The sequence below is a fragment of the Triticum dicoccoides genome, chromosome 2A, assembly GCF_002162155.2.
Source record: "Triticum dicoccoides isolate Atlit2015 ecotype Zavitan chromosome 2A, WEW_v2.0, whole genome shotgun sequence".
Lineage (NCBI taxonomy): Eukaryota > Viridiplantae > Streptophyta > Magnoliopsida > Poales > Poaceae > Triticum > Triticum dicoccoides.
The window spans coordinates 590,373,667-590,388,049 of record NC_041382.1 but is presented as its reverse complement, the minus strand read 5'-3'; the positions used below and the strand labels follow the sequence as shown (position 1 = coordinate 590,388,049).

The window sequence follows — 14,383 nt, the reverse complement described above, 5'->3', positions numbered from 1 at the left end:
ATCGGCTTCAGTTAGCAGCAGTAGCGAAGGAATCGGTCGATCGAGTTCAGTTAACAGCCATCGGTTAATCACTCGAGTTCAGTAACGCCTAGCCTGTAGTGCAATCGCTCGGGTTCAGTTAGAGCCCAACGCCTCGCTCGGGTTCAGTTAGAGCCAATGCCTCGCACACACGTGCGTACCTGTACGAGAGAAATGCGCATCGCTCGGCCCCCGACCTCCCACCGTAACCGGGAACTCCCCGAAATTTTCCTCCCCCTCTCTTCTACCACGGTTTTTTCCGTCATGGACGGCCCAAAGAATGTCATGCAGCTGCGTCTCCGGCCCTCCCAGGATGAAAAGCCCATTTTCTGTCATGATTTTTTGTCATAGAAGTAGGAGCCCACCACATCTATGATGATACCGGGTTTTGTCACAATTATCGTCATAGAAGTGTCATATGTATGACAGGAAAAAAAATCGTTCGGCCCAAAATGTCATGGATGTGTCTTTTTTTTGTAGTGAAGTAGTTAATAAAGACAATCTTCCATTGTCAAGTAGAGAAAATTCAGAGTCTGTTTGTAAGGCATGTCAATGTGCCAAGAGTCATCAACTTCCTTATCCTAGATCAACTAGTGTTTCTCATGCTCCTCTAGAACTTATATTCAGTGATGTATGGGGTCATGCAAGAGATTCTTTTAGAAGAAAGAAATATTATGTTAGCTTTATTGATGATTATAGCAAGTTCACTTGGATATATTTGCTTAAACACAAATCTGAAGTTTTTGCTATCTTTCAAGAATTTCAAAAACTTGTTGAACGTCACTTTGACAGGAAAATCCTTGCAGTCCAAAGTGACTGGGGTGGTGAGTATGAGAAACTCAACTCTTTCTTTCGCAGTGTAGGCATAGAGCATCATGTATCTTGCCCACATGCACATCAACAAAACGGTTCTGCAGAACGCAAACACTGTCACATTGTCGAAGTAGGATTATCTCTACTTGCTCATGCTTCTATGCCCCTTAAATATTGGGACGAGGCTTTTATTGCTATCACATATCTTATCAATCGCCTTTCTAGCAAAGTCATTGGAAATTCAACTCCTTTAGAGCGTCTGTTTCATCAAAAACCAGATTACACATCCCTCAAAATATTTGTGTGTGCTTGTTATCCCAATCTCCGTCCTTATAATCATCACAAACTTGAGTTTCGGTCTACTCAATGTGTTTTCATTGGATACAGTAATCTCCCTAAAGGTTACAAATGCCTAGATGTCTCAACAGGACGCATCTATATTTCTCGTGATGTTGTTTTTGATGAAACCATCTTTCCTTTTGCTCAACTCCATCCTAATGCAGGCGCTCTTCTTCGTGAAGAAATATCAATTCTTTCTGAGCCTTTGACTTCTCCTGATCACGGGGGCGAATTAATTGAAACTGATCATGAGATGTTACAAGAAAATGCAGGTTTTAATGAGACAAATGCAGTTTCTGGCTGTGATTTTATGTGTGCAGATGTGGACGAAACGGGCGCTGAAATCCATGACTGCGCAGCCTCCAGCAGCGCGCGATCCCAGGAGGATCTCCCGAAGCGTGCAGCGACAGCGCATGCAGCCACCAGCCCATGCAGTGCTGGCGGCCTCCACGATCCACCAACTGCCACGCGTGGGCGGGCCGATGCTGTGGGCGACAGGCCGACATCTACGGGGCCCATCAACTGTACCCGCTGCCTCACACCCGAGCGGGCCTCTCCTGACGCTACCACGCGGAGCCCGCTTGTTGGCTCTTCCGGCGCGAGGCGCATCTTCTCGGGAGAGCTGGCTGCCTCGGATCTGGAGCAGCAGGGTAGTGGGTCAGCTTCGGTTGATGAGCCCGGATCTTCTGCGACCGAGCCTTTCATCCCAGGATCTCCCGTGTCTACACCATATGTTCCAGAAAATACAAGTGATGCACAAGTAATTTATGTACCAATGTCCTCTGCTCGTGTCACTGAAGGCTCTCAGCGTACCACCAGATCGCAGTCCAGAATATTCAAGCATAAGGAATACAAGGATGGTACGATAAGGTATGACAATCGCAAACGTACGTGCGTTTCTTACTAGTACTGGTGAACCAGGTAATTTAAGTGATGCACTTGCACACAAGGAATGGAAAAAGGCTATGGATAGTGAATATCAAGCCCTTATGAAAAATAAAATGTGGAGTTTAGTTCCACCAGGAAAAGGCAAAAATGTGATTGATTGCAAGTGGGTCTATAAAATTAAAAGAAAGGCAGATGGAAGCATAGATAGATACAAGGCTAGGTTGGTTGCAAAGGGATTCAAACAAAGATTTGGAATTGACTATGAGGATACTTCCAGTCCTGTTGTTAAAGCAACTACTATTAGACTTGTATTATCTATTGTTGTTTCTAGAGGTTGGAGTCTACGACAGCTAGATGTTCAGAACGCGTTTCTTCATGGTGTTCTTGAGGAAGAAGTGTTCATGCGGAAACCACCAGGGTATGAAAACAAAAGCACACCACATTATGTTTGCAAAGTGGATAAAGCTTTGTATGGGTTAAAACAGGCCCCTAGAGCCTAGTACTCAAGGTTGAGCACAAAGTTACAACAGCTTGGTTTTACTCCATCGAAGGCAGACACCTCTCTATTCTTCTATAACAGAGGTAATACAACAATATTTGTTCTTGTGTATGTTGATGATATAATTGTTGCTAGTTCCAGTCCAGATGCTACCACTTGCGTACTTCAGGATCTCCATATGGATTTTGCATTGAAAGACTTGGGCAATCTTCATTATTTCCTTGGCATTGAAGTAAAACAGGTGAAAGATGGAATACTTCTGACACGGGAAAAATATACTACTGATATTATCAAAAGGATGGGATTGGAACACTGTAAACCTGTAAGTACACCGCTCTCAACTTCAGAAAAGCTCTCGGTTGAGGGAGGAGATGCACTTGGTCCAGAGGATGCAACAAATTACAGAAGTGTTGTTGGTGCATTACAGTACTTGACTTTAACTCGTCCAGATATCTCATATTCTATTAATAAAGTATGCCAGTATCTGCATGCTCCTAGTACAGTTCATTGGATAGCAGTTAAAAGGATTGTGAGGTATCTTAAGTTTACAACGGGACTTGGAATTAAAATTACTAAGTCATCATCCATGCTGGTGAGTGCATATTCTGATGCAGATTGGTCAGGGTGTGCTGATGATAGAAGGTCCACAGTGGATTTGCTGTATTTCTGGGATCAAATCTTATATTATGGAGTGCAAGAAAACAGGCTATTGTCTCTAGATCCAGCACTGAAGCAGAATATAAAGCTCTAGAAAATGCAACTGCTGAAATCATGTGGATCCAGACTCTTCTTTGTGAACTGGGAATAAAGATTCCACAAGTTGCAAGGTTATGGTGTGACAACATTGGTGCAACCTATCTTTCAGTCAATCCTGTTTTTCATGCACGGACAAAACATATAGAAGTTGATTTCCATTTTGTCAGAGAAAGAGTGGCTCGCAAGCTACTTGACATCAGGTTTATTCCCACAGCAGATCAACTTGCTGATGGCTTCACCAAACCGCTTACCACGATGAGGTTGAATGAGTTTAAGTACAATCTAAATCTAGACAAGTTTGCATAGGTTTAGATTGAGGGAGGATGTTAGATAGTTAGATAGAGTTATGTGCGTGTATCTTTCAAACTCCTCTATCTCTTCTTCTGTCTGACTCTTCCTCTCGATGTAATCTTCTCTCCCCCTCGTGTACGACTTCTGGAGGAATCCTAGCGATCTCCCAAACTTGTAAGCCACAGCAACTACTCAATATATACAGCTGCCCGAGACCAAAGGGTTCAACGCTTCTCCAATCTTTACACAGTCTTTGTTGTAATAAGGTGGATTAAGATTAATATTGATGGTTCATTCAGGTCAGATGAAAGAAATGGGGGCTATGGTGCAGTGTTCAGGGACCATGTGGGCGATGTGCTGGTTTGTGCGTCAGGTTTTCTCCCTAATATTTTGAATGCTTTACTGTTATGACCGGCAAATTAGAGGCTTAGCCCAGTGAGTTGTGGCCCAAGTTATCTTATTGTTATTAGGGGCTTAGCTCAATTATCTTATCGTTATTAGGATCATTTGCTTAGGAGTCAAGTAAACCTCTCTATATAAGGAGAGGAGATGTATCAATCTAATCAAGTAAGAAGCAATCATTATTTGCGCGGCTTCCCAAAGGGAGCCGGGAGACCTAACCCTAGCCGCCTCTTGCGCCGCCGCCGTATATTCTTCATCGCGTCACGCGCCCCATCGCCGACAGTTGCGATCGCATCTCCGTCAACCCTCTCCCTTCCCATACAACCTACACCCTAGACCAGATAGGATCCTAGCTCCTATCAATTTGGTATCAGCTAGTTTGGGTCCGATCATGTCTGCTCCACCACCCATCCCGCCGCTGCCCACCGCGCCGCTGTCCACCACCGCCGCCCTCTCCACCGCGCCGCTGGCGCTGCCCGCCGCCGCGGTCGACAACTCCACCGCGCCACTCGGCTCCTCTGCGGGGGCCTCCGCCGGCCAGTCGCTGCCCGTCACCACGCCACCTGCCGCCGTCTACTCCCCGACGGAGATCACCGGGGTCCTTAATGACCTCGTCACCGCCGTCCAGGGCATCCGCCTCTACTTGGCCGGGCCTTACGCACAGCCGCCGGCCGTCGCGACCGGGCCAGCCACCACGGCGCCGATCGGGCCTCTACACCACCACTGGCCCGGTCAGCCGCCGCCGCCGTCACCCCCTACTAGCCGTCATGGCCGGCCCCGGCGATCGCCGCGCCTCTGACGACTCCCGGGTCCGGGCAGCCGTCGTCCCAGTTGCCGGCCCCACAGGCGCCCGCTGCCACGCCTCCATGGCCCAAGTGGCCGGCCCCGGCCCTCGCTGCACCCCCACGCCACCCGGGTCCGTGCCGCTGCAGTCGCAGCTGCCGGCCCTGCCACCGCCCAATACGGGGCCTGGGTCACCCACGCAGGGAGGCGTACCGACCCAGCAAGTGCGCTTCCCGTCGTCGCCATCCCCAATACTGGCCTGGCTGATCGGATCATCGCCACCACTCATCTACATGTCGGCGAGAGACCCGCCGGCGCCCACTCTGCAGTTCGGCGATCCCTCCGGCTCGGCGGGGCACTCCATGGGTCGTGGCCATGCTGACCGGGCGCCCCAAACCTCGCTGCTTCGCACCTCCGAGCCAGTCAGCCACGGCGCTCCGACTTAGACAACGCCGCGGTTTGCCAAGCTGGACTTCGCCACCTATGACGGCACGAAGGACCCCCTCAACTGGCTCAACTAGTGTGAGCAGTTCTTTTGCGGGTAGCGCACCCTCACCTCGGAGCGTACCTAGCTCGCCTCCTACCACCTCCCTGGCGTGGCACAGACCTGGTACTACGCCCTCGAGCAGGACGAGGGCGGCATGCCCCCTTGGGAGCGCTTCCGCGAGCTCTGCCTCCTTCATTTTGGGCCACCGATCCGCGGGAGCCGCTTGGCAGAGCTAATCCGCCTTCCCTTCACCTCCACCATTCAGGACTTCACCGACCGTTTCCAGGCCCTGGCATGCCATGCGTCGGGAGTGACGGTGCAGCAGTTGGTCGAACTCTTCATCGGTGGACTTCCTGATCACATTCACGTGGACGTGGAGCTTCGGGGACCCCAGGATCTCCAGACGGTCATGTACTACGGCCGCGCGTTCGAGCGCCGCACGGTGGCCATCCAGCAGGCATCACCGTCCCGGGCCGCTGGGCCGCTACCCTAGCTGGATGTTCCCGCACAGGGTCGGCCTGCTCAGGCTTCCGCATCACCCCTCGCCGCGATCGAGCTGCACCCGTTCCGCCGGCTCACCTCGACCGAGCTACTTGAGCGTCGCCGCCAAGGGTTGTGCTTCAACTGCGATGATCCCTACATGCCCGGCCACGTCTGCCCACGACTCTTCTACCTAGAGGCTGCAGACTACATTGAGGAGGATGCCGTCGCCGCCAACCTAGCCGCCCCAGCTGTCGCGAAGGTGTTTGACGCTGGTTGATCACCTTGAGGAGTCCAGCAAGCACTTCCCCACCTTACAGCCCGAGGACAAGTTGTTTGTGCAGGCGGGGAGAAGTGTTATGACCGACATATTAGGGGCTTAGCCTATTGGGTTGTGGCCCAAGTTATCTTATCGTTATTAGGGGCTTAGCCCAATTATCTTATCGTTATTAGGATCGTTTGCTTACGAGTCAAGTAAACCTCTCTATATAAGTAGAGGAGATGTATCAATCTAATCAAGTAAGAAGCAATCATTATTTGCTCGGCTTCCCAAAGGCAGCTGGGAGACCTAACCCTAGCCGCCTCTTGCGCCGCCGTCGTCTCTTCTTCATCGCGCCACGGTGCCCCGCCACCGGCAGCCGCGATCGCATCTCCGTCAACCCTCTCCCTTCCCGTACAACCTACGCCCTAGACCAGGTAGGATCCTAGCTCCTACCATCTACATTCAGAGATGCTTGCTGCTGAATCTGCACTTCACTTGGCTTCAGACCTGGGAATGGGCAGGGTGTATTTGGAAACGGATGCACTCCTACTGAAAGATGCTATTGATGACAAGGGCGTTGATTTCTCTGATCTGGGCGTTGTGGCCGATCGTTTGAAAGACTTCATTAGGTGTAATTTTATTGAGTGTAAAACTGTGTACTGCCCTAGAGTTTGTAATCAGGTTGCTCACACCCTGGCGACCAAGGGATCGCTGATGGCTGGTATGGCTCCCTGTGTAACGGACGGACCTGATCCGTGTGTATCTCTCTTTAGCCCTGTTTGGTTCGGGTGTGGATTTTTAAAAGCAGCTGCGAAAAATCTGCTGTGAAAAAACAGCTGTGGAAAATCTGATGTGAAAAAGATGTAGATCATTTGGCAAACCAGCTGATACAGCTTTTTCAGATTTTGGCCCGCAGTGGAATCAGATTTTGGAAAGCACGTCCTGGGCTGCTTTCGCTTTTGGTTCAGATTTTGGCAACAGATTTCTGGAATCAGATTCTGCTGGGTTTGCCTTTTGGTTTAGATTCTGCTGCGCGGCAGCGGAATCCGTCGATAAAATCTGAACCAAACAGGGCCTTTGTGGCGAGCGATTTGGCTTCGCATACTGTTTAATGCAATGCATTGAAGCTCAAAAAAAAGTAGGACAGTCTTTGATTGCAGACATACTCAAGAGCCAAGAGACCGTCCTACTCTCTTCCAGATTACATATTGCCTATAGGCTGTAGCACATCAATTGCAGAGGCAGAACCTTGGAGAATCGTCTGGATGATCTGAATACTGAGCCCATAGGGTCATTGTTCGATATTGACACACGTAATTACTCCTTCCGTTTCACTATTATAAAATATTTTGGATAGTTCAATTCTACATACGGATTAAAATAAGTGAACAAACACATTAAAATGTGTATATATACATTCGATTCAGAAAAAAGTTAAAACATCTTATAATAAGGAACGGAGACAGTAACAAATGTTTGCTATCCTCAATTTCCTGTGACAGAAAAACATTTCGGATCATCGATCTGGTACCCGCTCAAGATATATCCTCATATTTTCTGCGATTTGATCTTTGTTAAGGTGCAAGCAAAGAGATGGGGTGATGACTCACTATGACTTGAGGAACAATTTCTAATTAGCAGACCTTCATTTCATACGAATTTGTATTCTTTCCTTTCCCTTTTCTTCTTTGTGGATTTGTATCCTTTCCTTAAGGTGGTGTGTAGTGCATACCCTACTAGCTCGGTTATTGGAGTTGGAGAGCAAGTTTGGCTTAACATATGGAAGATTACAAAATTAAAGTGTTCCTGTGGCCGCTTGCTGGCAACTCTGTACCTCTCAAAGCAAATCTTATGCTCAGAGAAGCTCACACGTCCAGAAAACATCAATCACAACATTTGCTAGTATATTATACTCTCCTTTCACAAATATAAAATGTTTTGAATATTTCAATTAAAACATGTCTATTATACATCCGATTTAGAAAAAACAAAGTTAGAACATCTCATACTTTGACCCCATATTTTGAGTTATACATTGACCATATATTTGACTAGTAAAATATAAGTGATATGTCACCAAAATTATATTGTTAGATTCATATATGAAAGTACTTTCCACTTATACTATTATGCTTAAATATAACTTACATTTCATAAGTAAATTTATGTTTAAATTTTGACCTAAATACGAACGAGACTAATAAACCCCGGCGGAGGGAGTGTTCTACAACTATCTGCTATGATGGATAGATGGCAAATATGGACACTCGGTCCAAATGGCATATTGTAATCTAATTTCATTCGATTTTTCTAGTAGTTATTAATTCGGCGGTTTCGCTTTGCTCTATAATGAACGGGTCATCCTCCCGACCTTCGTACTAGTGCAAATACTATCTCGAACCACAACCACAGCAACACCACACCCCAATCCCTCCCCTTTGCCTTGCCAGCCACAAATCCACAAGCCATGGGCGCGCCACACCAACCAGACGGAACACGAGAAATGTTCATCCATGGCACAGCCACATAGGCATATACCGTTAAATCGCCCAGACGGAGACCACACCAACCAAACGCCACCCGATCTTCAAAGAAAAACGTACTAGCATCGAAGCAGAGATGCTCCTGGCTCGCGCCTCCCCGGCCTTCCTGCCCTCCACCTCCTCCTCCCCTACCCCATCGTCGCAGACGCTACCGCCGTCTGCGTCCTTCGGGAGGAGCCAGCGCACCGGTGGCAGCCTAACCGTGGCATCGCCGAACTGCACCGTTAGACGGCCCGTGATGGCGGGTGCGGCAGCGGCAGTCCCGGCGGCAAAGCTGGAGGACGCAGAGGCGCTTATCGACTCTGTCGAGACGTTCATATTCGACTGCGATGGTGAGAGATTGATCCATCGATCAAGGTCTAGTTACCAGTTTGCTGCAGCTTTTCCTGAATGAATTGGCTGCTCTCTTCTTCTTGTTGTTGTGGTGGTGGCGGCGCGTAGGGGTGATCTGGAAGGGCGACAAGCTGATCGACGGCGTGCCGGAGACACTCGACCTGCTCAGATCAAAGGTCTGCTGTGTGAACTGTAATGGCTCTGGTAGATTCGCAGATGGATCATCTTCTCAAACTTCCTATGGCTTCTTGCTGATTTCATCAAGCTGTTGCTGTGCTGCAGGGCAAGAGGCTGGTCTTCGTGACCAACAATTCGACGAAGTCGAGGAAGCAATACGGGAAGAAGTTTGAGACGCTCGGGCTCAGTGTCAACGAGGTAGTATCTATTCCTGCCATGAACTGCTGTGTCTGTCCGTCGATCAATTTCCTCTAGTGCAAAATCAACTTGACGAAGCATGGATGGTCGATGCGCAGGAAGAGATATTTGCTTCGTCCTTCGCAGCTGCTGCGTACCTGCAGTCCATCGATTTCCCTAAAGACAAGAAGGTACACATGAAAATGTGACTGCATTGCATTTGTACACATGATTTAGCACAAAAAAATCAAGCACAGAGTTAAGTATTTCTACGGTCCAGGTTTACGTGATTGGAGAGGAAGGGATTCTCAAGGAGCTGGAGCTGGCTGGCTTTCAGTACCTCGGTGGACCTGTATGTAACAAAGAGTGACTCCTTTCTCTGTGATATTCATGATTAGTTAACATAACTGCATTTTAGCATGTTAGCTTGTGGTTTAGCCAATGTTGCATGCTAATCAGCATCAACTGATTTGAGTGGATGAGACTTCCGAAAAGTTTACCCGACTTACATTATATTGCCGTGCTCGTGCAGACAGACGGTGACAAGAAGATTGAGCTGAAGCCTGGCTTCTACATGGAGCATGACAAAGATGTCAGTATGATCATTGTTCATGTTCTGATCTTGAGTTAAGAAGTGCCACCACTGCAGTAATAAAATTTGGATTTTCACAGGTTGGAGCAGTGGTAGTGGGATTTGATCGCTATTTTAACTACTACAAAGTTCAGTAAGTACTCCTCTCGCCTTCAAAGTAATGAACTTAGACGATGAAAATAAGGATGGATATAAATGATTCAATTAAGACTGCTAGGATTGTAGAAATTCAGATGTGCATTTGATTTCACACTGAAAATACACTCATTTGATTAAACACGTGCAGAAGCAAGACCACATGCTAGCTCTTTATAATCTACAAAATTTGGTATTGCCAATTCCACAATGTAAACTTATCACTAATTTACTTCTAAGGTACGGGACACTCTGCATACGTGAGAATCCTGGGTGCCTTTTCATTGCAACAAACAGGGACGCTGTCACCCATCTCACTGATGCCCAGGAGTGGGCAGGTTAGTCAGGCATTCCAACACTTTATATATACTACCAGCTAAAAAGAACTCTTTATGGATACTGCGGAAGGATACATACCACAGTCCCTTACTGAAATCATGAACATTTGCCTTGGCCCAGGTGGCGGGTCAATGGTCGGCGCTGTTCTTGGTTCAACCAAACAAGAACCGCTTGTCGTCGGGAAGCCGTCAACATTCATGATGGACTACCTGGCAAAGAAGTAAGAGGCTAACTGTCCCACCAGTGGTCCAGCTCCATGAATCCATTTCCAGAACTCTGCAAGGAAGAATGTGTGAAGCAAAAGCTGATGTCTAAGAATAGTTTTGAGATGTTTTACCTTTGTTCTTCTTTGGTGGCAGGTTTGGAATCACAACATCTCAGATATGCATGGTAGGTGACCGTTTGGATACTGACGTTCTATTTGGGCAAAATGGAGGCTGCAAAACTCTTCTGGTTCTTTCAGGTATCTTGATCATACCATTCACCCTGAACTCTAGTGCATGCTCTGCTGAATTTGCATCGGCACTAACCTTGGTCGGCTGCCTTCTGCAGGTGTGACTTCTGAGCAGATGCTTCAAAGCCCCGACAACAAAATCCAGCCAGATTTCTACACAAACCAAATTTCTGATTTTCTCACCCTTAAAACAGCAGCAGTATGAACAGAAATGTGAACGGACTGTTTTACCTGGGGAGGCCCATCACTTTTGTATAGCAACGAAGAGATCACAGGGATGGTTTTCTTTTTCACATCGATTTGTAATCGTGAGACAGATGTTTAAATGCAAGTATGTATATCATTAAATGCATATCAATTTGATGCTGCTGCCTACTTTTCCTTGGCTCAAGATTAACACACAGAAGATCTATGCCAAAATATGCCTGGTTAATCTCGAAATGTGAGCCTATAGAAGGCAAATATGATCCCAGAAGGAAAAATAAGTTGCATCACCAACTCTTATGTTGCTTATGAGAAAATATTCCAAAAGAGAAGCATTACTGTTTGTATATTACCTCTAACAATACTAGCAACAAAGTGTTTCACTCAGATCTTGTACCAAGCTGTCCAAGCTATCTTACTGGGAATCAATAAATTACTAAAGCATGAACATCGAATTATGTGTATGCTCTGTATTTTTATGTGCAGAAGATCAAACACAAATGATCCGATCTGGTTCCCATGCTCTCTAAGCTCAAGCAAGAAGTGCACACAATAGCATACCATGAGAATTTCATTATATCAGTAAGAAGTAAGAACAAGAATGTACTGTACAGATGGTATGAAAGCTTCGCTCTAATGACAAAATTGCATGATGAAATCTATACAGTTTCAGTTGTACATTATTGTGGCTTTACTTTTCTGATTTCTTTAAGCTGCGCAACAATGTTAGCAAAGCTTCCTTCACATTTTGGCTCCTTGTTTGCCTCGTTTCCTCTGAAGTGACACGCAAGCTCTCAAGACCACGGCCCAGGGAGGCAATCATGGGAACAGAAGGTGCGGCCTCAGCAGCACACTCAATCCCATCTCCATGCTTCAGGAGGCCAGCACATGCAACCAAGCTAAAACTAAATGTTGCCCAAGGAGCTATCCGGAAAGGTCGGTTGTGCTTCTGCCTCTTTTGCATTATTTCGTAGAACGATGTCCGCATCGCCAACAAGCTAGTTCTCTCTACAGATGATATTACGGTGTGTGTCACCGCCCGAATCTTCTCTGCTGAAGCTGTGAACTGTAAAACAGATGACTTCGAACCAGCACTAACAACCCCATGAGAGAGGAGCTTGCTTAATACAACGCCGGCATGCCTTTGCAGCTGCATTAAGCCATACTTTAAGATCACTGGAGTTTTATAAGGAGCCAACTTAAGAATGGCAGATGCCTGGATGGTTTTCGACAAAGATGAAAAACCAAGAATTGCTGTTCCTCCCGCACCAACTGCGACCACAGGTTTCTCAGCTATCCAGCTCTTTTTATCAGTGCTGTCCGATGGCACCTCATTGTTATCACTCTCATTTTCGCTCTCATTTTTGTTGCCATAATGATTGAAGCAACTGCCAGCTAATTGTGTGATCTCCGAAGGAACAGGAGTGTTCCAGTGTCTCCTTATTCCAGCTAAGCAGCTGGCATCAACTACAGCCACCACAGAACCGAACTCCCTTAGTTGACTTCTGAGAGCTTGAACAAGAAGAATGTGGCACTTCTCCTCAGAAGGGAGCTCTGCAAAATCCAATTTCTCCAAACTATGATTATCCCTAGTATTAATGCGGCGTCTTCCTGCATTGTTTAAACATATTCTGAGAGCCTCTATTGCAATTCCAAATACATAGACATCAGATAACATTTCACTGCAAACTGGCTTCCCCTTGTGAACTTGAGTGAGCAACATCTGTGCAGAAGCCATAGCCTTCCCAATTGACGGAATTTGAACAAATATCTCATAAAGGTCAGAGAGCAGAGGGTAGACGGTCTGCGCAAAAAGTGGAGGCTCGTATCTGTCGGCCGGCTTACATTCTGACAGTCTGCACTCCGCAACAGCATAGGAAGAGATAGCTTGGGACAACAACAAGTTAGCAGTTGGAGCTAGCGACTTCATGAGCTGCCCTCCATAATCATCCACAAGGCATATCTTCCTGACATGGGAGCTTACTGCAGAAGTGGCACTCTTAGGGAGCAAGCAGTTACTCTGTAACTGGAGACCAGATTTATCATCCATGGCACTCTGAGGAAGAGTGCAGCTAGTCTGCAATTGCGGAGCCGGATTATCGTCCGTACTATTTCCGTTGCTCGATCCACCCGCATTGCAATTCTTCTCATACGGAGAGCCGAGCAAGAGAAAATGCGACTCTGTCTCCTCCGCAGCTCTCTTGGCAGCCAATAGGTGGCCATAGAATCCAACCCCAAAAATCTCCCGGAGGACCTGGCAAGCGGCGGATTTCACATAGTGATCTTTGCTCTTCTTCTCGGTGATGCAACGCTTAATCACCTGTAGTGGCGACGCCGGCACGCCGCCCGCTCCGCCTTCAGCCAGGCACTGCTCCTCGATCAAAACGTCCTCGACCTCTGTGTGCGCGACCTGGGTGATCACGGCCCGGGGCCGCACCGCCCTGATCAGATGTCCGGCGTCCAAAGCGGACTGCTCGGAGAGGTTCTGCGCCGCGAGGATGTAGAGCAAGCCCTGCGTCTCGGGCTCCCGGATCGCGAACACGAACTGCTTCGTCTCCTCGGGCACGGAGAGGGTCCGCACCAGCCGCGCGGAGGCGCCCAGGTCGTCCTCCTTCAGGAGAGCCGAGAGCGGCCACAGGCTTTGAATGTACGAGAGCACCGCCGACGCCATGGCCGCCGCATCAGCGGTTGCTCCACCGGCGACCTTCCGGGGGAGAGATGCTGCCTCCGATCGAACGGGGAGGGCTGACTTGCCCCCTTCTCCCCCTCTTATTCTTCCCCTCGGGGCCTGATTCGGGGGGCGAAGGGGTGCTCCTCGGCCGCTTCTGCCGCCGCCGAGACTCGCCGCCGGCGGTGGCGGTGGCGGCGGATGGTGGCGTAGGGCTACGGGAATTTGGGTGGCGTGCGTGCGGCTTGCCCTAGATTTCTTTCTGGAACTCCTTTTGCTTTTCTTTTTCTTCCGTTTTCTGCTACTAGTTGTCCATCTTTGCTCTGGGCGCGCCGGGTCCTTTCCAGACGCGCTTCTGCCTCGGTCGTTATCGGTCGGTCGACATGGGTTGAGGGTAGGACTAGCGTCGCATCTTCCCCCACTGTGAATACCAGGCAGGCCGAGCAGACATTCATTTTTTTTAACGGGGGAAGATTAACAGAAACAGAAATTCGTACAACAATATTTCATCGTAATACGATGTCTTATTTACTGGAGTATATCAATTTTTATAGTACAAATCACGTACACACCGGCCATCATAAAGAAAAGAGAAAAAATGTTTTTGTCACTCTAGTTTTTGCCCACTTTGCTTATACCACTCTAGAATTTAACATTTCACTTTTGCCATTCTTAGCTTTTGACAATATATCAATTTTGCCATTCAGTGGCAAAAAAAAATTCAGAGTGGCAATTGTGATACA

At 47.8% G+C, this 14,383-nt stretch overlaps 2 protein-coding genes across 2 annotated transcripts; one reads left to right on the top strand and one right to left on the bottom strand.

Moving 5' to 3' along the window:
* The first annotated feature begins 8,521 nt into the window (after positions 1-8,521).
* Positions 8,522-11,143, top strand: LOC119355565 (phosphoglycolate phosphatase 1A, chloroplastic-like). The gene is made up of 11 exons (XM_037622383.1): positions 8,522-8,893; positions 9,003-9,070; positions 9,177-9,269; positions 9,368-9,439; positions 9,529-9,600; positions 9,781-9,840; positions 9,921-9,973; positions 10,216-10,313; positions 10,435-10,534; positions 10,674-10,777; positions 10,867-11,143. Exons 1-11 carry the CDS (start codon positions 8,638-8,640, stop codon positions 10,971-10,973), a joined length of 1,083 nt encoding a protein of 360 aa, XP_037478280.1. The 5' UTR covers positions 8,522-8,637; the 3' UTR covers positions 10,974-11,143.
* Positions 11,144-11,516: 373 nt separating this feature from the next.
* Positions 11,517-13,993, bottom strand: LOC119355564. The gene has a single exon (XM_037622382.1). The coding sequence runs from the start codon at positions 13,641-13,643 to the stop codon at positions 11,664-11,666; it is 1,980 nt and encodes a 659-aa protein (XP_037478279.1). The 5' UTR covers positions 13,644-13,993; the 3' UTR covers positions 11,517-11,663.
* Positions 13,994-14,383: the final 390 nt, after the last annotated feature.

Bases quoted from the DNA above. Each gene is read 5' to 3' on its own strand.
- LOC119355565 (XM_037622383.1), top strand. From the start codon at position 8,638: ATGCTCCTGGCTCGCGCCTCCCCGGCCTTCCTGCCCTCCACCTCCTCC. The intron at 8,894-9,002 runs GTGAGAGATTGA...GGCGGCGCGTAG, and splicing joins GTTCATATTCGACTGCGATG to GGGTGATCTGGAAGGGCGAC. The intron at 9,841-9,920 runs GTCAGTATGATC...GGATTTTCACAG, and splicing joins ACATGGAGCATGACAAAGAT to GTTGGAGCAGTGGTAGTGGG.
- LOC119355564 (XM_037622382.1), bottom strand. From the start codon at position 13,643: ATGGCGTCGGCGGTGCTCTCGTACATTCAAAGCCTGTGGCCGCTCTCG.